The sequence below is a fragment of the Terrapene carolina genome, unplaced genomic scaffold (assembly GCF_002925995.2).
Source record: "Terrapene carolina triunguis isolate 2854851 unplaced genomic scaffold, T_m_triunguis-2.0 Scaffold374, whole genome shotgun sequence".
NCBI lineage: Eukaryota > Metazoa > Chordata > Testudines > Emydidae > Terrapene > Terrapene triunguis.
In genome coordinates this window covers 16,896,240-16,917,191 of record NW_020664725.1, presented here as the reverse complement: position 1 = coordinate 16,917,191, position 20,952 = coordinate 16,896,240, and the positions used below count along the sequence as shown (strand labels likewise).

Here is a 20,952-nt window from a genome sequence, read left to right as displayed (position 1 = left end):
AAAGAGCTCCTTGGAGATGTGCCCCCTAGTTCCAGCTGCACAGAACCTCCAGCCCCTCGGCTTTCCGCCTTGGCCCCTCTTGGCGAAGGATCCAGTGCATGCTGGGTGGGTCTGGATGGGCTTGAACAGTGAGCTCACCCCCATCAATCTCACCTTTCCCTTGACCCCAGGAGATGGATGGCTCTTCCCCTCGCCCCTTGTTCTCACCAGGAATGTGCCTGAGGCAGACGGTATTCTCTGCTGTCAGCATGATATATGGGGTATTTGTTCCATGCATTCCTGAATCTGCCAGGATGCAAATCTTCAGAGGTATCCAGGATGAGCCTGCGTGTGGATAGTGCAGGAGCCGGGGTGGAGTAGGGCTTGGTTGGCGGAGTCGAGATGATACACCCGCTGGAGTTTTTGCAATGGCCCCTAAAGCGCTTCACAGTGTGAAAGCAGAAAGGCCTGATTTGTCTGATGCAGTCAAGGAATTCTGAAAAAAGAACAGGAGTACTTGTGGCACCTTAGAGACTAACAAATTTATTTGAGCATTTGTTAGTCTCTAAGGTGCCACAAGTACTCCTGTTCTTTTTGTGGATACAGACTAACACGGCTGCGACTCTGAAAGGAATTCTGAGTCTTGGAGACAGAGTGGGAAGAGCTCCTTTTGTAAATGTTACTGTTTGCTGGGTTCTTATTCAGGTACAGCTCCCACTGACTTCAGGGGGAGTTTGACTGCAGAAGGAAGGAGTAGATAGTGAATCTGAAAGAGGCATCTGGGGTTGGCCAGCAGGCAGGGTTTTGTTGTACTTGGTGTGTGCGTCCCCTGCAGTTTACGTGACACAGTGAGATAAAACTTGCTTTGGCGCAGGGTAACTTTTTCCACAGTTGGAGACAACGGCTGCCAAAGCGCTAAACCCCAGTAAGTAATAGGACCCAGATCTGATCTGCCCCAACTCGCGCTGATTTAAGTGATTGTATTTATTCCTTTGAAACTGGCCTTTAGACTTTCCAGGGGCTGCGATCTGGGCAGGGAGGGAGGAAGGGACCAGCTGGTATATTTCAGAGCAGAGGCATTTTTGTCCTTTGCACTGTTTGTTTTTCTTTTGAAGAGCGAGGAATCCTGGCTCGGTTGGGATTCAGTTTAAACAGAGGGCGAGCTGTCCTTTCTAATCAGGCCCCATGGCAGAGCCGGAGTTGGCTTTGCTGCTGTTACAAGTCTCTTCTGCGAAGTCTGCTGGTTAGGCAGATGTAGCCAGGTTCCCCCAGTTTCTGGAGGGTGGCTTAGGTCTGCGTTTGCAAGGTAGGGCCCATAGGTCTGTGTGCAGCGAGGCTAGGAGGGTGCTTTCCCAGTTCCCCCAGTCCTTGCGACCCTTGTCTTTGCGTAGCTGAATGTTAGCTCGCCCTGCAAGAGGCAGGTGTATTCCCCCCCCGCCCCTCCCCCCCCCCGCTGAGTCACTCCAGCTGATGTGGCTCCCTCTGGTTCCTTTGCAGTATGAAGATCGTCGCACCAACTGGGACACTAACCGGGCGGGCTTCAGCCACAGCCATGAGCACGGCTTCGGCTTGCTAAACGCTTGGAGGCTTGTCAACGCTGCCAAGGTAACTCAGGCCTGCTGGCGTCAGGCCCATCCGACCGGCAACCCCACGGGCTCCCCCCCAGACATACACTGCATGCAGGGACAAATCCGCCTAGCAACAGCTTCTTCCCTGTCTCCGGCTCCTGGTGGCCTGGCCTAGGTGTTTCCATAGTGCCCGTTACTATGGGAGCTACCCACTGGCAGGGCTGTGGCCAGGCCATCCTGTGTACAAGAGACAAGGGCAGGGGCTACAAGAGACAGCCATTGGCCTGGGCCAGCGCTCCTCAGCCTGAGGACAGCCTGACGTCGACTCCCACCTCCCAAACCTCATCACAGGCCACATCTCGCTCTCCCCGGCCTTCCCCTCTGAGCGAGCTCGGGAGACCTCAGGGCTCTCAAGACGGGAAGGTCCTGTCAGTTGGGGGGAGCTATGAAGTCCTTTGCTGAGGGTGTGTATGAAGTGTTTCCCTCTGCAGAGCAAAGCTTCTCTGATAGAGACTCTAACAAAGGCATCTGAAGATGTGGGCTTTTTACCCAAGAAAGCTTATGCCCAAATAAATCTGTTAGTCTTTAAGGTGCCACCGGACTCCTCGTTGTTTCAACAGAGACTTGTGTAGCCACTCTGGTGTGGTCCAGTGCAACAGGGCTCAGGACTGGCAGTCAGAAGACCTGGGTTCTAGTTCTGGCTCTGCTACTGACCTTGGGCAAGTCACTTGCCCTCTCTGTGCCTCAGTTTCTCCTGCTGTCCCATTTTGTACCGTCTGTGGATGGAAAACCCTATATGAAAGCTACGTATTTTTACTGATAAATTGTAGTAATGGGGTGAAAAATGCCTGTGTAGAAGTGGTCCCTGATTCCTCAGCAGGTCAGCTCCCTGTGCACAGTCTGGATTAGAGCTGGCCATTTTGATATGGACAGGTTTGGCCTTTAATACTGTCTCGCATGACCGTCTCATAAACAAACAAGGGAAATATAGCCTAGACAAACCTACTGTATGGTGGGTGCGCAACTGGCTGGAAAACCCTACCCAGAGTCGTTATCAGTGGTTCACAGTCAAGCTGAAAGGGCATATCGAGTGGGGTCCCGCAGGGATCTGTCCTCGGTCTGTTTCTATTCAATATCTTCCTAAATGATTTGGATAATGGCATAGAGAGTACACTTGTAAAGTTTGTGGACGATACCAAGCTGGGAGGGGTTGCAAGTGTCTTATAGGAAGGGATTAGAATTCAAAATGATCTTAGCAAACTGGAGAAATGGTCTGAAATAAATGGGATGAAATTCAATAACGAGAAATGCAAGTTCTGCTCTTAGGAAGGGACACTCAATTGCACAAACACAAAATGGGAAATGACTGCCTAGGAAGGAGTACTGTGGGACAGGATCTGGGGGTTATAGTGGCTCACAAATGAAATATGAGTCAACAATGTAATATTGTTTCAGAAAAAGCAAACATCATTCTGGGATGTTGTGAAGGAGCCGAGAGGCGTCTGCCTGGCACAGCAGGGGTTAAAGAACAGCTGTGGGGTCAGCTAGCCCCACCCCGCCCCGTTATACCTGCAGCAATGTCAGGCCTGGAAGGGGGAGAAAAGAAGGGAGCCCCCCTCAGCCAGGGGCTGACTGGCGAAGAGGCAGGAGCTCTGTGTCTCTGCCTGAAGGCACAGATGCAACCTGCCTGCCAGCGCAGCCACTGAAAGCAAGTCAGTCTTCCCCTGCCAAGGGGAATCGACCGCCAAGCCCCAACTGTGGGGAAACTGGACTAGCAGGGCCATGCCCCAAACTAAAGGACTTACATAGGGAGCAAGATCCATCTCCCCTGGCTAGGGGTGTGAGCGGCCCAGGACTCTGACCCAAGACCTGAAGGAAAGGAGGGCAGGTCCCCCCCTCCAGCCCCTAACCAACGATCTAGCCGCTAAGCTGCCCGGCCACTGAAGGCCCTGTCACAGATGTATTATCAGGAGTGCTGTAAGCAAGACATGAGCAGTAATTCTTCCGCTCTACTCAGCATTGATTAGGCCTCAGCTGAAGGACTGTATCCTATTCTGAGCCCCACACCTCAGGCAAGATGTGGACAAATTGAAGAAAGTCCAGAGAAGAGCAACAAAAATGATTAATGATCTAGAAAACATGAGCTCTGAGGATAAATTGAAAAAAATTGGGGTTGTTTAGTCTGGAGAAGATATGATGGAGATGGGGGGCAAAATAACTGTCTTCAGGTATGTGAAAGGTTGTTATAAAGAGGAGGGTGATAAATTGTGCTCATCCACTGAGGACAGGAGATGTAATGGGGTTAAACGGCAGCAAAGGAAAAACTTCCTAACTGTCAGGATAGTTAAACACTGGAACAAATTCCCTGGGGAGATTGTGGAATCTCTGTCATTGGAGGCTTTTCGGAACAGGTTTGACAAACACCTGTCAGGAATGGTCTAGACAATACTTAGTCCTGCCTCAGTGCAGAGGGCTGGACTAGATGACCTATCGAGGTCCCCTCCCAGTCCTACGTTTCCATGATTTCGGTGTGTGGAATGAGTTTCCATGTATTTTGCTCCCATTGGCCCTGCAGAACTAGCCCAGCCCAGGGAGAGGGAGATGGATTCTAGTCTGACTCGTGTTTCAGCAACGGAATTATTCACTCAGTTCCAGCGCAGCATCTGTGATGCCTGAGAAGAAAAGTGCCCAGCTTGACAGTCAGATCCCGGGGGAGACAACAGCACTGGTGGTTTAAGACAATAAAATAATAGAAAAAGAAACATTGGCAGAAAAATTTGAGTAGGGATCATGGAGACCAGTAAACACAGACCCCCTTGCACACAGACATGCTGATCAGAGCAGGGCTGCACTTTAAACGCCTGCTCTGCTGAGCCTTAGCCAAATCTGCCTCTCACAGTGACTCCAAAGATTAGTTGCGTAAAGAGGGCAAGACTCTGGCCTTCCTTGTAGGGTAAGTGATACGTTGACTTGGGGGTCAAACTATAAGGATTCCCGCTGCACCTCCTCACTATACGGCTGCTTTGGGGATGAAGTCATGAGTCCTTAGGCAAGTAGTGCAAACCTGCCCCTCTTTCAGAGCTCTATATATAGCCACAGGCAAGAGGCTTGTTTATGGAAGCCGTCGGGTCTGATTCATGGCTCTGGGGGCGGGGGGTTGTTGGCAGTGCTCAGCGTGGGGAGACTGTCACACCTGCTCTTCGGGCACCAAGCTTTGTGACATGGCAGGACATCCCCAAATGGCAGGGGAACCCGGCATTCTCTGAAGGCAACTGCAGATCTCCAAGTGCTGCAGTCCTGGATTGGTTTTGTGGGTTGCAGTGGAAGGGGAGTGCTTAGAGCAGGGGCCGGGTTCTAGTCCCTGCTCTGGCACTAACTCGCTGTGAGACCTTGGGCAAATCCCTTTACCTCTGTTTCCTCATCAATAACCTGCACAGTAGCATGTACAAAGACAAGAGAGCTCACCAGTGGGGGCACCAGGTGTCTCTGGTTTGCCAGAATCACACCTCCCCCAAAGTAGGTTTTCTCGTGTTCGTATTCGCAGGCTTGTCTCTGTCCCTGTAGCGCTCAGGGAGGTGTTTGTGTCCCTGGGTAGGTGCTAAGAATCTTGTTCTGCTGCCCGAGCGGAGCCCTGGGAATCCAGGACCTTTGTTAATGGCCAGGCTGCTTCAGTGACTGAGCAAGAGCAAATTTCCTTGCCCCTGGAAACACTGTCGCAGACAAAGCACCTACTTTTCTCTGCCGTTCCTGCTGGTTCCCCTCTTCTCAGCCACCCTGGCTGAGACGTAAGAAGTCAAGTGACATGCCCCAGGTCACTCAGAGTGTTGGTGGCTGAGCTGAAAATGGACCCAGGAGTCCTGACTCCCAGTCCCCTGTTCTAACAAATGAACCAGTGTTCCCTCTGCTCTTCAGTACATTCAGCCAGGCCTGCTTGTCTAGCGTCACATGCCTCGATAGCCTCCTAACGCCCCCCGCGTCTCCCAGCATCCCCGGGAAAGGCTTCTGAATCTCAGGCCCCAGACTTAAGTTCCCACACTAATGTGCTGTCATGACTCACGGAGCTGTCTCTAAAGAATTAACACCACGTCCATGACCGCCTGCAATCGATACATTATTGATGAGCCCAGCGGTGGAGAGACTCGTACTTAAAGGTTTATGTGTTAATGGCTGGGGAGAGCAAGGGTCTGGGGAGGATTCGGATGCTGCAGGATGCTAACTCTTCCCCCGTCTCTCCTTCTACAGATCTGGGAATCTGTCCCATACTTAGCGTCGTACATCAGCCCTGTTCTAAAGGAGGGCAGGACCGTCCCGCTGGTCCCTCAGGCATTGGAAGTCACCTGGAATGGTAAGCACAGCACACCCCCTCTGTGGGGCCCCATCCTTGTGTCTCAGGCAGCCTGCGTCTACAGGAGAGGAGTACAAGGCCTTGTAGACCTCCAGGTCACCAGCTCAAATCAACAGCTGGGTGATGGCAACCAAAAGTCGCTCTCGCCTGCTGGCCGGTGTGAGCTTAGAACGGGCCCCAGAGACCCAGCTCCCCCCAGGGGGGTGCACTGCAGCATGGCAGGGCTGGGGCCCAGGGCTGGGGCAGTGCGTGGGAGGCATGCGCTGCCACTGCCCATGCAGGGCTCGCCGTGTCTCCAGGACTGTCAGTCTGCCTTTCACCAGCGCTGATTTCACCTAGTAACCCGCCCAAAGCATCTGCCTGGGCAAAGGGCTCCTAGGGTATAACAGAGGGCAGCCGGGGGTAGGAAGGTGCAGGGAGAAGCTGTGGTGAGAGAACATCGTCTGATGAAGAAATCGGAGCATTCGGGGGCGAAGGCCCATGGCGGGGAAATTGAGGGAGCAGCAGGGATCGGTTTTCAGCGGCACTGGGAAAGGAGCTGGAGATGATGCCGTGGGGAAGACAGGAAGGCTGTTAGCTTGGCAGGGCATTTCTCACAGTGAAATAGCTGGTGTTGGGAGCTGCCTTGTTAAGGGGGAGCGTCGTGACGAGCATCCAGGGAAGGTCTGTGTGGGTGCCCGGGGGCTGGAGCGATACACACTGGCAGGATGAGAGTGCCCCACGTCGCTCGAGGGCTCCGGCATGGCCAGGGAAGAACTGATCAGGGTGAGCTTTCAGGGGAGCTTGGGACAAACCCAGGCTGCAGCCAGCCACTTCCAGTATCTCGGGTCCCAGGGGGGTAAGAATGGACAGAATTCTGTGGGGATGTGGCCAGGGCAGGGGGAGCCGAGCCGGGAAGAAAGGAAGCGAGGGCACAGGTAAACGTGCCTGCATCACGCTGGCCAGAACGTGGCCCTCGGAGAACTCCAGCCAGATCTGCCCCTGCCCTAGCCAGCAGCTGCCAATCTAGGAACTGCCAGTCCCAGCGTGTGCTTCTGTGCTGGCGGTGGTGGCATGCCACTGAGGATCCGGGATCCCCTCATTGTCAGCTCTGCTGTTTGTTTCTGAAGGGTGCTCCTTCTTGCCCATCCCATTGGAGACGAGAGCAGGATGAAAAAGGGAACCCTGGAGAAATGGGGGAGGCAGGATCTCCTTCTGGGTGTTTGCTCATGCAACATCTGTGGGGTTGAAACCAAAGCAGACCGAGTTCTCCCCGGCTGGGCGCTGCACCGTGGGAGGGGTGCAGGGACATGGATGCAGTGCTGAGAGGCTGGAGATGATGCCAGAGCAGAAGCCTTAGCGGCTTCACCTTGGGCATGCTTACGGTGTACTGTGCTGAAGGCAGATTGTGTGCGGCAGCTCCAGATGCCCTCCCAGCCAGAGATCAGCCATCAGCCAAGCAGGAGCAGAAACAGTGTGGTGGGAGAGACAGCTAAGGCTGAGGAGGGGGGGTCTGGGGCAGGAGGAACAGCTGTGGCTATAGGGATGGCCCCAGTGGGACAGGATGAGGGGGCAGCAGGGACAGATTGGCCTCGCACAAGCCTAGGAATTTTAGACAGACTATGAAAGAGTTAAGCGTCCCGAGAAGCCTGATTTTTTTTTCTTTTCTTTTTGAGACCGCTGCTGCTGCTTTTGTTTGTTGAGCTGCTTCCCCCCACGCGCGAGTAGTTGAATAAATTGATGTCTTTGGAAAGGCAGACAGGCATTAGCGAGCTCTTACGGCAGGGCCCAGCACGGCAGGGGCTGGGCTGCGGCCAGACCTGTTCAGTTGCCTTTGACCATTTTAGGTAATGTTGCAGCTCCTGACTTGGCTGGCCTCTGGCAACATAAACAAGGCCCTTCTCTGGAGCTGCTACTAGTGGGAAGGAGAGGCCCAGGAGTAAAGTTGAGCTGATGTGGTGCAGCCCGTGGTTGCGGGGCTTGTTTTCCTTCCCATACCAGGAGCCCCCCTCGCCATGGGCTCACTGGCCAGATGTGCTTGCGTGTTTTAGTCTGGCCTTCCTTTCCTGCTCGCCAGCCGCCCTCCCCTTTCATTGTGTTTTGTCCTCGTGCTGTTGCAAAAAAAGCAAACGTGATTCTGGGATGTATTAACAGGTGTGTTGTGAGCAAGACACGAGAAGTCATTCTTCCGCTCTACTCTGCTCTGGTTAGGCCTCAGCTGGAGTATTGTGTCCAGTTCTGGGCACCGCATTTCAAGAAAGATGTGGAGAAATTGGAAAGGGTCCAGAGAAGAGCAACAAGAATGATTAAAGGTCTTGAGAACATGACCTATGAAGCAAGGCTGAAAGAATTGGGTTTGTTTAGTTTGGAAAAGAGAAGACTGAGAGGGGACATGATAGCAGTTTTCAGGTATCTAAAAGGGTGTCATAAGGAGGAGGGAGAAAACTTGTTCACCTTAGCCTCTGAGGATAGAACAAGAAGCAATGGGCTTAAACTGCAGCAAGGGAGGTCTAGGTTGGACATTAGGAAAAAGTTCCTAACTGTCAGGGTGGTTAAACACTGGAATAAATTGCCTAGGGAGGTTGTGGAATCTCCATCTCTGGAGATATTTAAGAGTAGGTTAGATAAATGTCTATCAGGGATGGTCTAGACAGTATTTGGTCCTGCCATGCGGGCAGGGGACTGGACTCGATGACCTCTCGAGGTCCCTTCCAGTCCTAGAATCTATGAATCTATGAATCTATGAATGATGGGAAATTCCTTCTGCACCCCCTGAAATGACTGGCGTTCACCGCGGCTCCCCAGACTAGACTCTGCAGCGGGGGGCGAACGTGGGATTAAACCCTTGGCTTGCTCACTGACCCACTGGTCCCGGGAATTCATCCCATTCACGAGCCTGGTGGGAGCGGCAGGGCACAGAGGAGCAGCCCTCCTTATCCATTTCCAGTGCCCGCCATCAGAGGGGCCCAAAGCACCTCGCGGTCGCCAGTGAATGAACCTTCCCCACCCGCTCTGAATTAGGGACCTGGGGAGTCCCTCTTACAGGCAGTGCCGCGCGACTGACCTGCCAGACAGCTTTGAATCCCGGTGCTGCCTTTGGCTTCCACTCGCACCCTCTGCTGGGCAGGGAGCCCTCTGCTTTGAACCCACTGTATCAGGCCCGGGCGAGGTGCAAGCTGACTGAATGATTTCCCCCATGGTCACACAAAGGGTGACCTCCTCGTCAAGGATTAAACCCCAGAGGCCTCCAGGCTCCAAGTCCTGGGTGCTAACCGCTTGGCACAGGATAGGTCGCGGGGCAGTGGGCAGAGCAGCTCATCTGATGGCTTTCACAGCCGCTCGCCGTTCGACAGAGCCCAGCATGAAAGCCTGGGTTGGCCGTGATCAGCTATTCGGAGGGCTCCCTGAAATGACTTTGAAGCGTCAGTGCATTTCCCGGTAGACAGGTGTCTCCGTCGCAACTCCCACTCCGCCCCCAGCCCTTGGGGGTCTCTCCAGACCAGGCCTGAGGCACCTTGGCGGGAGCTTGCCTAGTGAATTTTGTGCCGGCTCTGCAGAGGGGGAGAGAGGATGGGAGGGCGGGAGCGTGTCCGTCCCACATCCTTTCTGAGCACTGAATTCACACACCGATGTAAAGTGCAGAGACCTGGCTGCCCAGTCCAGGGAAACGTGAGTGTCAGGGGCAGCCTCTAGAGAGACCTTGTAAAACCACAAGAGAGACACTAACCCTGATCCCGGCAAACAGGAGACAGGGTTGTTTTTTGTTAATGGAGTCAGGTTTGTTCTCAGTCTGTAGGAGCCTAAAAGATCATGGCTAGGAGAGAAAAACAAGGGAGCTCTGGCAGCTCTGAGAGCGTTGCCCTAAAAGGAATTCTGAGTTGAAAGTGCAGCAGCAAACAAGATGTTGGGAAATGCCAGAAAAGAGAGACGTGGGGGAAGTATGTCCGCAGGAATGCACGCTGCTCTGCTTTCCGCCCAGGTGCCCTGGGGACTCACCCGGAGACTTAACCCTTCAGCGCAGGCACGAAGGGAGACTGGAACTGGCCTCTTCGTCACCACGCACCTGAGAGGCCTGCGTGACTCCTTGCTAAGGAAGGCCATGTGTGAAAGCAGCCAAGGAGAGTCCTTAATGCACCCCCTGGTCCTGTAGCTTGGGAATGGGCTAAGGAGGCAGACGCTGCCCGCCTGCTTCCTGGCTGGGCGGCTGGGAGGGTTGTTGAAGCTAGAGCTGGCCACATTGTTTGGCAAATAGTAAATTTGTCAAAAAATGCATTGCGGGGGAGGGTTTGCACTGAAATAATTCATCAATTCAGGTCGAGTTGTGGCTGGAAAAAAATGGATTCTTTCTCTCGAAAAAGTCAAACTGCTTCATTTCCACCTTTTCAAAATGAAACATTGGGATGTTTTGTTTTGAAATTTAACTATATTTATTTAAAAATAAACAATGAAAAAGGATGAAAAACACCTGAAAAGGAAACACAATGAAAACCTGAAAACAATTCATTTCTTCTCAGGGTTTGGTGGTGTTTTGTTTTCGTTTCATCAGAGGTGTTTTTGGATGCAAAATGAAGTGTTGTTGTTTTCCGTTCAGTGAGAAAAGCGAAACATTCAGTTTTGCTTCAGAATGAACCAGAATTGGGTTTGGATTTTTTTGGTTTGGCCCCCAAACTGAACAATCACTTATTCGCTTGGCTCTGTTAGCCACCCTTAACGCTGCTTGAAATCTGCTGCTCTCAGACTCTCTAGCTGAGTACAGTTTCTCGTTGGTAGCACCTTTGGGGAGGCAGTATTGATTAGTGGTTGGAACTAGGGTGACCAGATGACCCGATTTTATAGGGACAGTCCCAATATTTAGGGTTTGTCTTATATAGGTGCCTATTACCCCCCACCTCCTGTCCTGATTTTTCACACTTGCTGTCAGGTCACCCTAGTTGGAACTGTGGACTGGGAGTAGGGTGACCAGACAGCAAATGTGAAAAATCAGGACGGGGGTGGGGGTAATATGAGCCTATATAAGAAAAAGACCCAAAAATCTGGACTGTTCCTATAAAATCGGGACATCTGGTCACCCTAACTGGGAGTCCGGACTCCTGGGTTCTACTCTCAGCTTCGGTGCTCACTCCCTTGCCACTTTAGGCAAGTCACTTACCCTCCCAATGCTTCTGGTTCCCAAGCTTTAAACAGGAATAAAGATGCCTCTAGCTCTCAGGGAGGTTGTGAGGCATAGTTCACTGATGTTTGCAAAGGGCTTGGAGATCCTCGGGCGAAAGGCACCGGCGAGGGGCAAAGGATTATTATTGCAGTTGCTGAAGGTTGAAGGGTTCTCGTTGCAGCCCTGAACCTCCACATCAGCACCCTCCTCTCCTGCTCTGGAATTCGCAGTCCCTGAGTCAGGACGGCGTGGAATTTTTGTGGTAAACTGGCCTGTCTGTCACCTTGAACTCAGCCCATCTGTTCCAAAGAGCAGCGTGTGTCACGGTGTACCTAGGGCCGGGGCATTCGAATCCCTGTGGGGCAGGGCTGGAGCATTCAGCATGAGCCAGGGCTGGGAGCTCGCTTTGACTGCAAGCTTAGGCTGCAAGCTCTCAGCCCATCTGACTGCAAGGAAAGCTTCTTGTCGTGGCATTAGCATCGCAGTGGCACACGCAGCCCTACTAACTTCACAGCACAGGCACATAGATCCGACTAAGGCTTTCCCACCTCCTGGGCTTTGCAGGTGCAGGTGACATGTTATGGGATATCAGAGACGCAGCCATTCTGCTTTATACAACATTTCTATTACTTGCTGCCACTACTTTCCTCAGCAGTTATCTGACACCGCGAAACCCCAATCCCGCTTCTTTCTTCAAATCCTCAATCCTTCAAATTCCTGTCTTTGCTGTTAATAGCTAGAGTTCAGCGGGAGTCACCCTGCTAAATCCAGTTATGCTGCTTTGCAGAACTGTGCAGAGGAAGGATGTGTCTTTGGGAACAAAGCACATTTGCAAAAACTCCTAACGCTGAAGGGAAGCTCTGACCAGGTACCACCTGTGTATCTGTTTAGGACAAACTTCCTGCATTGGTGGGAAGACAAGCACTGTATTCAGGCTGCATGAGAAATTCCCAGTGGAGCGCCCACAGCCCAAGCCACACAACCCAGGCGTGAAAAGCAAGGCAGCATAGTCGCCGCTGAGGGACTGCAAGCCACGGAGCTGGGTGTACAAGAGAACCCTTTTCCAGGCCTGGCTGTTTTCCCGCGGCTGACATGGGTGGCAAGGGGCTGTTAACAATGAAAACGGATCCGTTCGTGGGAAGTTGAGACGCTGCTTGCGGAGCTGGGTGCCAGAGCGCCCGGAATTGGAAACGAGAGCAGCCTTGCTGCATGTGTGGGCAGTGGGCGGAGAGTCCGTGTGAGAGGTGTCTAGCACGTGTCCTGCCTACGTGTCGCTCCGTTGTTCCCATGCAGCGCGGGGAGCTCTGGGGGGAGTGGGGAGCGCTCATTGTGTGTGTGTGTCCTATTAACCAGCCTGCTGACACCTGCACGCCTTTACTCCTTACCAGTCACAGCGGCCGACCTCGCCTTGTCTGGCATGAGGACCTTGGAGCACGTGGCAGTGACCGTCACCATAACCCACCCTCGCCGTGGCAACCTGGAAATCAAACTCCTCTGCCCCAGTGGCATGGTGTCCAGGATTGGGACCACCAGGAGCCTGGACTCGTAAGCAGTGCAGAACTCTGCCGGCGGGGGCCGCAGGAAGGGGTGGGATGGGCTTGGGGGGCAGTGATGGGTGACTTCCCAGGTGCTATAAAGTCTGGGGGTCTGGAGGTGAAAGAGGGGGCTGGGTGGACCACGTGCAGCAAGGACGTTTCCAGGTGGGTTGTTGGAGTGAAAGGGGGTAGTTGAAAGCCACGCACGTAATACAAAGGATAGCACCTTATTAGCTCAGGCACTTCTGTCCCTATGTGAGCCCACTGCCCTGTCCAGCCCCAGCATTTAGAAGCCCGCTATGTGCTGCTTTTGCTCCATGGGAGGGGAAGGAGAATTTCCCAGGATCTCCCTAACTGACTCCTAGCCCACTCCTGCCCTGTATTAACACAGACCCGCTGGCCATGGAGAGCTCCACTCCATGCCCCCCAGAGCCCAGCGAGGCCGCTGCAGGTGAATCCAGACAGAGCCGTTTCTGTCCATCTCTCGAGGGCAATGCGGGGAGGGGGGAGGGTGTTAATTAGCTGCAGCTCCCGGGTTCCTGGCCAGTTCTCAGCGCCGCCCTCGGTATGAGCTGTCCCTGGGCTCTGTGTCCCCAGTGAACGGGGCTGGCCTCTCAGAAAGCAGCACACGTAGACAGGCAGCACTGGCTGGCCCTGCTCAGCCGGGACGAGGCCAATGTCCCTCTCTCACCATCCAGGGTAGAGTGGGGAAGCTCGTATGGCAGCGCCCAGACCGCCCCTGGCCTGTGGAGAGAAGCATTGCTGTCGCCGTCACCTCTGCTCTTTAATCTCCAGGCTTGTGCCTGTTGGCTCACGCGATATGCTCTGCTCTGGGGCCAGGGACACCCAGCTCCTGCTGCCTTGGCCGCCAGCTCCTGATCTCCTGCCCATCTCGTTGGGACAGAATCTGTTCGCAGACCTGACGCCCAGACACAAAGCGCCCAGTGGCTTGTTCGCTCCTCATGGGGTATTTTTCTCCTCCCTCTTGCAGAGATCCCAACGGCTTTGCTGACTGGACCTTCTCCACGGTGAGGTGCTGGGGGGAGGAAGCCCAGGGCATGTACAGACTCATTATCAGGGATGTCGGTGAGTCCCTCCCTCTCTAGGAAACTAATGGTCCTGGGCCCACCGGCCTGTTGTCGACTTTCATTTCTGACTCCTGTGTGTGTCGGGTCCTCGCCCAGCCCCGGAGCCTCCAGTCTCCTCCTGCCCTGCAGGGTGAATCCATTGACTGCTGCTGAGTTCCTGGGGGGAAAGGCCCATTCCCGTCCTGCAGGACAGGTGGGGAGTGCAGGCCCCAGGGCTGGATGTAATCCAGGCAGGTGCTGTATTAGCTGGTCTTCTACAGCTCTGCCCCCGCTCCTCTGTCCTTCCACACAGCACCCCTGCTATTCAGCCCTCTGCAGCCTGCTGATGCACCTCAATCCCAAACCTCATCCTCAACCCTCCCTGCTGTCCCAGCCCTGTGCACCCCGTCAGCTCTGCCAGTGCCGCTCATTCCGGCCCTGCAGCACCTCCTGCTCGTCCAGGCCGGGGCCTCTCCAGTGCAGACAGAGGCGGCTAACTGTGGGGGGGGCCTGTGCTCAATTTGGGCTAGGCTGAGACTAGTGGGGGCCTGAGTCCGACCGGAGCCCAGGCCCCCAGAGCAGGATGGCTGGGTTGGCCCCCAAGGTCTCTCCCCGCTGGGTCTAGAGCCTGGCACACATAGAACTTTTCAGTCTGATGTGGGCACAGCCGTGCGTTATCTGGGCACTGTGCTGTGGGCCTTCCCGTGAGTCGTGAGGAGAGCAGTCGTTTATGTGCCACCCAGCTGCTGCTGAGGCCACGTGCCCACCACATGCTTCGGCCCGTAGGATTCCAGAACAATGCCAAGAACATTGATTCTTTCCCAGGCTAGGAGGCACAAAGGGTTCCCGTCCCCATCCTGCAGGCAGGGTCGCCATTGCTGGGTCTGCAGGCAGGAATGCTGCTTTCTCTGGTACGCTGCAGCAGCAGGGGCCACATGGACCCCAGTGGGAAAGTCTCCGTTTGCTTTTCCAGGGGATGAGACACTGAAGACAGGGACGTTGAAGCAGTGGCAGCTGACGCTTTACGGCTCTTCTTGGACTCCGGCGGAGATGAGGGAACGGCAAAGGTACGGGAGCCTCCTTTCACAAAGGAGCCCTGAGGCCAGGCTGAGGCCGGGCAGCGGGTTTTCGTACGTGAACAGATTTTTGAACAGGTCAAATGGCCACGGTCCAGGAAGCATCAAATGAGGCAGAGGGAGCCACATGGAATCCATCCGTAGCCACTCCGCGTGCCGCTTGGCATTTCCGATGAGGATTGCTGTCGCCTAGCTCCCAGGGAGAGAGCCCCAGGGCCCTGTGAGATGAAGGGAAATTCGGGTCTAAATCCGAGCTGCTGCTCTTTGGCTGGCAGCAGTGTCTGTCAGCACCGCGGAGGCTGGCCTGGGGGGCTGAACGTAAAGAAACGTACAGTTGGACCTGGGACCGATTCGTGGTGGGGTTTGTAGCAGCCTGGAGATGGAGTCAGGACTCACTGGGCTAGGGCCTGCAGCTGTTCCCCTTGAATGATCTGCTGGGGGATTTGGCTGGCTGCGCAAGGGAACTCTGTGGCTGCTGAATGGAGCCAGCCTATGGTCCGATTCTGCCCGGCAAGTCCTGGGGTGCACAAGGCCCTCACAGACAGCCTGGCCGCCAGGGGCAGCGTGGAGGGCTTTAGGCTGATGGATAGGTGACAAATCACGTATTTTGATCAATTCAAAGCACCTTTTCCTTTAACTCTCATGCCGCCTGTCAGACTCGTTACCAACCGGTGCATTCTGGCTGCCGAAGGGGACACAGATCGTCCCTGGGACCTGCCACTCCCCCGTCCTTGGCCTGTGCTTAATCCTGAGGGTTGGGAGATCGAAGCCAGCAAACGCACTGATGGGGGCAGAGCACCTCCCTGCAGGGCTGGTGTCTAGGAGCTTAGACCTGAGCAAAATTCGACCCCAGGAGGAGAGGAAACCGGCTTTCCTAACCCACAGGTCAGGGCCTCCGGGATGGTCTCCTGCTTGCTGGTAAAAGCCGGTGTGTCCATACATCCTCTCTCCTCGCCTCAGTCCTGCCTGTCTCTTGGTTGTGTATGTGTTACTGGCCCCATGGCCAGATGGGGCAAACAGGAGCAGGGGATCTGAGAGAGAGACACCCCATCCCGTCCTGCTCCTCGGGGCCTGCTACAGCCAGCACATGGCAGTGCTGGAGCCGGCAGCCCGCAGCCATTCCCTGCGCTAGCCGAAACAAAGGGGATACAATCAAAACTCTTCTCAGCCTCAGCCACAAACCCCCTGCCCTGCCCGGGCTGTCCCCACAATGACCGCCCCTCCCCAGGCAGGCCCAGGGGAGCCGGTCTGCTGGGACCGTTCCTTCTCTAGTGCTGCATTCCTCGGCCCTCTTCCCGGCTGCTTCGCCTCTGGGGGCCTGTCTGCGGCAGTTTATTGAATGTGTGTCTTGGCTTCAGGCTGCTGGAGGACGCCATGAGTGGCCAGTACTTGAGCAGTGGCGAGTCCCTGCCTTGCCCTCCAGGGCTGGAGATCTCCGAGGAGGAGCCGTACACCATCACAGCCAACACCCTCAAGGTAAAGCCTGCAGGGCCTGCGCAGGGAGTACACCAGGGGCCCATCTTCGCTCTGGGGAGTGGATTGGGGGGCTGGATGGCTCGAGGGGGCAGCGGTGGGATCCGGAGCGTGTCCTCTGGGGCGCCAGTTCCTGTCCCGTCCAAGTCAGCAGCGAGCCAGAGTACTTAATACTTGACTGCTGGTTGCTGGAATGAGTTGGGGGTCAGGGCACGTCTCAGCCCAGTCCCCACCGTACACGGACCCACACGGCAAGAGCCATGAACACACCCTTGGCAGAAGGCCAAGGGCTGACTAGACCTTGGCGCCCGAACTCCTCTCTCCCCAGAGGGAGGGTCCCTGCGGCTGGCGCTCGCTATGCTGCGTTCTAAGTGGGGACGGCGCAAAGGCCTGTGGGGCAGGACTAAACGCACTGAACGTTCCCATCGACCCTGCTTGTTGGTGCTGAACTGGCTGGCCAGCAGCGGCTGGGTGCAAAGCCAGGCTGGCAGGCCAGGGACTGTCCGCACTGTGACGGTCACTGTGAACGCTGCCCTGGTCCGGCCCTTTGGGCATCCGCCTCCTCCCAGGGCCTAGTGAGCAGATCCCACACAGCAGCTGCTTTCGCCCTGCCCACGATCCCTGTCCATTCACCGTCCTCCCAAAGGGCTAGCTCTGCCCAGTTCTGCTTCCCAGCGCCACGCAGCGGGGAGAGGGGTTTCCTGCATGTCTGAGGTTTCTCTCCCCCCCGACATTAACACTCACACGGGCCCCGCTTTGCAGCCCCCACCCGCCTGGGCAAGTTTGGAACGCGACTCCCTGGTGAGCTCACGCCTGCTGCTCCTTCGCTGGCTTGAGGGATTGCTGTCCAGAGAGACGAGGCGTCTTCCCCAGGTCCCGTCCTGGGGCCCAGCCACTCCACTGAGCTCAGGCTGCTCATCGGCTAAAGCAGGCGCCCCTGAGAGAAGGGAGCCAGCTGGCCCCATGCAGGTTACAAAGCTATCTGCACTCCTCCCGCAGCAAACACAAGGCCTTGAAGTAGGTGTGGGCATGTTTGAGGCCCATCCTTGGACTCTCTCCCCTCTCAGGCCAGCTGGCATGGCTACCAGCCTGGCACACAGCCTCCACTGGGGTGGAGAGGGTAGAAGAGACTAGCTCTTGGGTTTCGATAGGAGGCTTTGGTTTCTAATGGGGTTTTCTCCTTCCCCTTTCCCCTCCCCCTCCCCAGATGCTCATGTTGCTGGGATGCTTTGCTGTCTTCTGGACTATCTACTACATGCTGGAGGTTTACCTGTCCAGAAATAATGTGGTCTTCAATCTGACGTGCAACAGCTTCCCCGCCTGCAGGTGGTACCCCAGGGCTGGGCGGCAGAAGAACATGGAGAATGGGCTGGATATGGAGTCCATCCCGCTCAATGCGGGGAAGGACATAGAAGACGTGGAGATGGAGTCGGAGCAGCCACTGCCCAGCCCGGAAGCCCCAGAAAACTTAGGGGAAGAGGGAAGCTGGAGTCCCCAGGATCCCAAACCTCACAGCAATGGCCGAGCCGCAGGCTTTCACGAAGCAATCCATTCGGGCTCAGGGTATCTTGGCCGGGACCTGGCCTCCGACCTCCTCTCAGCAGACAGGGAGCAGCAGACATGCTAGCGGGCGCTGGGAGCTTGGGATGCTGGCTGATATTGGGTACTGTCCTTCCCTGGGTGCAGGGTGGGGGAGACGTTCCAACCCCCCCACAGAGCCACCGCTGACTTGGGGGGTGCTGGCGGTGGATCTGGCTCGGATGACACAGGCCCACGGCTGAGAGGAGGGACCAGCGTCTTGCTCTCGACATTCCCCATCACAAAGGCCCCTTTCCCTGCCATTTATAAACAAAACAAGCCTTAACTCATTTTATAACGGAGTCTGTCCAGGGGCGAAACTCACGGCTTCCCTCCTTCCTCAGCCCTAGGCCCTGTGCTCCTGCTCCCTGCCCGTGAGCACCCGGCATCCGCTGAACTGAGCTTCCTTTCATCTCCCGGGGTGCCCGCCCAGGGCCGGCCTGGCTGCTGGTGGAGGAGCCCGGGCTCACCTGCTAGGGCAGCATGGTGGCACTCAGCGAGTCGGGGCGCTCTCCTGGGGCTGGTTTTGGAGTGGCACTCTCAGGTGTTGGAGAGGGAAGCCGGAAGGTTTCCATGAGGGTAGCCCCCAGACCCTGTGGCTGGGGCCCTCCCTGTCGTGCGTTCTGCAGGCAGGGTGCAGCCCTGGGGGAAAGGCCCCACAGGAATTCTCTCCCAGGGAGAGCCCCAGCCTGACTCCTCCCAGCAGTTTGACCCCAGTGCATCTCCATTGCCTTCAGTGGGGCACCTCTGGCTGACAGCCCTGGGAGAGTGGACAGGCCCTTACTGTGGATTAGCTGCAGCCAAACCCTGCGGCTGCGGCACTCGGATGCCAGGGGTGACTCATGCAGGGTGATTCTGCAGCGGGGAGAGCCCGGGTTCTGGACCTGGTGACTCTGGCTCATGTTCTGGGGTTACGCCCAGGAGTGGTTACGTGTACTGCAGGCGCCCCCAGACTTTGCCCAGGCCCCTCCCCAGGAGCCCTGGGGCTGCCCCACCCTGCATTAGTGGAGGAGACTGTCACCCCCTTCGTTACAGACCTGCAGGGACTAAGGGCCCAGCCCTTCAGCCAGCTGGATCATGGCCTGGCCACACGCTGTATTGGACACAAGGGTGGCACTGCCAGGCTGCCCTATCTAGCTGCCCCCCCAGATTGACGTCTGTACAGTCCCTTCGGTCTTGTAGGGATAGTTACTTCACTGAGTCCGGGGCTGGATTTTCTGAGATGCCTCCCCCAGAGGGGAGTCCAGCCACAGAGCTGTCCCTCTGCCTGCCTCGTCTGTCTCTTGTGCTCAGCACGGGCGCTGTGCCAGCTGGCTTGGGCAGCTCGCTCAGGGTGGGTTTGGTACCCAGTGCACTTCACACCTCCCAGAGCTCGAACCGAGGGTCGCCACCCGGGCTCTGCCAATGCTCCTGAGCTGTTGGGGGCCTTGAGAAACCACTGGGCGAGTCAGGGCGTGGGGAGCTGATCAGCAGCCTGGGAAGGCGAGAGCTGTGCTGTCCCTTTCCAGAGCCTCTGGGAGCTAGGGTTTAGCAGGCCAATGCTCAAAGCACTGAGCTATCCCTAGGGCACTGGCAGGAGTCAGGTAGGTGCACGGGCTCCTCCCCCCGCGCAGCCATGGACTTGCACTGGAGTGTGCTGAGCAATCTCTGAAATTCCTGGGAGCCCTTGGACTGTTAGCGGGGGGGCAGAGTGAGGCTTCATGCAGTCACCTGCCCCGGGAGAAGTGTCGTGCACCGGATGTGACTTCCCCAGCCCTGCACGTGGCTGGGTTAGCTGGATGGCAGCAGGGGCCATGTGAGCACAGGGTGTACTGGCCAGCCATCTGTCTGTCTTTGCATCATGTCCCGTAGGCTTTGTTCCTGTTTTCATGGGGCAGGGGCGGGGGAAGCTCTCACACCGACCCCCACGGCCCTGCTCAGCCAGCAACAGCCACAGTTGGGCTTGTAGTGTTCGTCATTTAAGTTCCAAAGATGCTGTCCTCCCTCTCGCCTGCCTGAGGCATCGCAGCTTCTGCTGGAAAAGTCTCTGCTTGGGACAGAGGCAGGGGGACCTGGGGTGTGTTTAAGCCTGCTGCTTAAAGCAATGGTTCTCCCTGGAAGGAGCCCCTTTGACTCTAACTGGCCATTAAGGTATCCTGGGTGAAGGTGTCCTGCATCGCAAGAAGGCCCTTTACATAGTGTGTAGCCACTTGGTTGACTGTGGTAGCCAACATGAAATCTAGTGGCCTGTGCTTGGCTGACTGGAGTCTTCATTCCCCCTTCCTCAGCCAGCTGCCTTACCCGGCTATCCGTGTTTTCTGGGCTCTGCCTGCTGGCGGCTGTGGTCTCCGCGCACTGCGCACATTTCACCTCCGGCTCGCTTAGTAGTTGGCTCATGTTAGCCAGGTAGACCAAACGTTGACGAAAAAATCTGTTTGCCCATTTCCAACCATTGTAACTGCACCTTTTTCTCCCTGCTGTTCCCTCCGGCCACTACGCTCACCCCATCCTCTCACAAACTAGCCATTGTCTGGCTAGAGGAAAGTAAAGGGCCTGGTTTTTCTTGGGCCTGGTGTGCACATTGAGGCCTGGCGCAGGACACTCACAGCAAACACAACTGGTCGGCCCAGCGAGTGCAGAGAGCAGGTGCCTTTCCCCTGGTCTAGTTGCTATAGCGTGTCTGTGTCAGATTCCCAGGACAGGGCCCAGAGGAAGGTGGGGTGCAGAAGGGTCTGTGCCCCTCCAGCTGCTTGCGGGGAAGCCATTGGAGTGTTCCAAGAGTGACAGGACCCCGACTCCAGCAATACATTGCATGGCTGGATGAGCGTGTTTCGGTGACCGTGTGTCTCCAGCCATGGCCCGCTCTGCTGCTTAGCACAGTGCTCCTGTCAGCGACATTGAGGGAGCAGATTTTAAATCCTGCATGGGTTTTCCATGTGAGCATTTTAAACATTACATGGGGGTTGGGGGTTTTCATTGTTTTTGCAACAATCCATCACAGACATTGGGAGCTTTTCTTTTTCTAAAGATTTGGGGTTTTATTTTTGAAACAGCAAAGGCCTTTTTGTGCAGCTTTCCAAAATAAAGTCTTTAAAAACCAGACTGGTAGCCGAAATCTCTCTGTGTGCCAGTTGGCTTGTCGTTAAACTGCTCTGAGTGCTCCAACCGCTCCCCCCAGCGGAAGAGCAAGATAACCAGGCACTCGCCAGCAGGGAGGGTGG

At 55.7% G+C, this 20,952-nt stretch overlaps 1 protein-coding gene across 1 annotated transcript in view; it reads left to right on the top strand.

Annotated features, from left to right (window-relative positions):
* The window catches only part of PCSK7 (proprotein convertase subtilisin/kexin type 7), a 52,523-nt gene extending 31,825 nt beyond the window's left edge, over positions 1–20,698 (top strand). Inside the window, exons 10-16 of the mRNA XM_024216383.2 lie at positions 1,477–1,584; positions 5,790–5,892; positions 12,412–12,568; positions 13,550–13,644; positions 14,599–14,692; positions 16,060–16,177; positions 17,382–20,698. Coding sequence (XP_024072151.1) covers positions 1,477–1,584; positions 5,790–5,892; positions 12,412–12,568; positions 13,550–13,644; positions 14,599–14,692; positions 16,060–16,177; positions 17,382–17,801 — 1,095 coding nt within the window. The 3' untranslated portion in view covers positions 17,802–20,698. The remainder of the gene's footprint in view (positions 1–1,476; positions 1,585–5,789; positions 5,893–12,411; positions 12,569–13,549; positions 13,645–14,598; positions 14,693–16,059; positions 16,178–17,381) is intronic.
* The last annotated feature ends 254 nt before the right edge of the window (positions 20,699–20,952 follow it).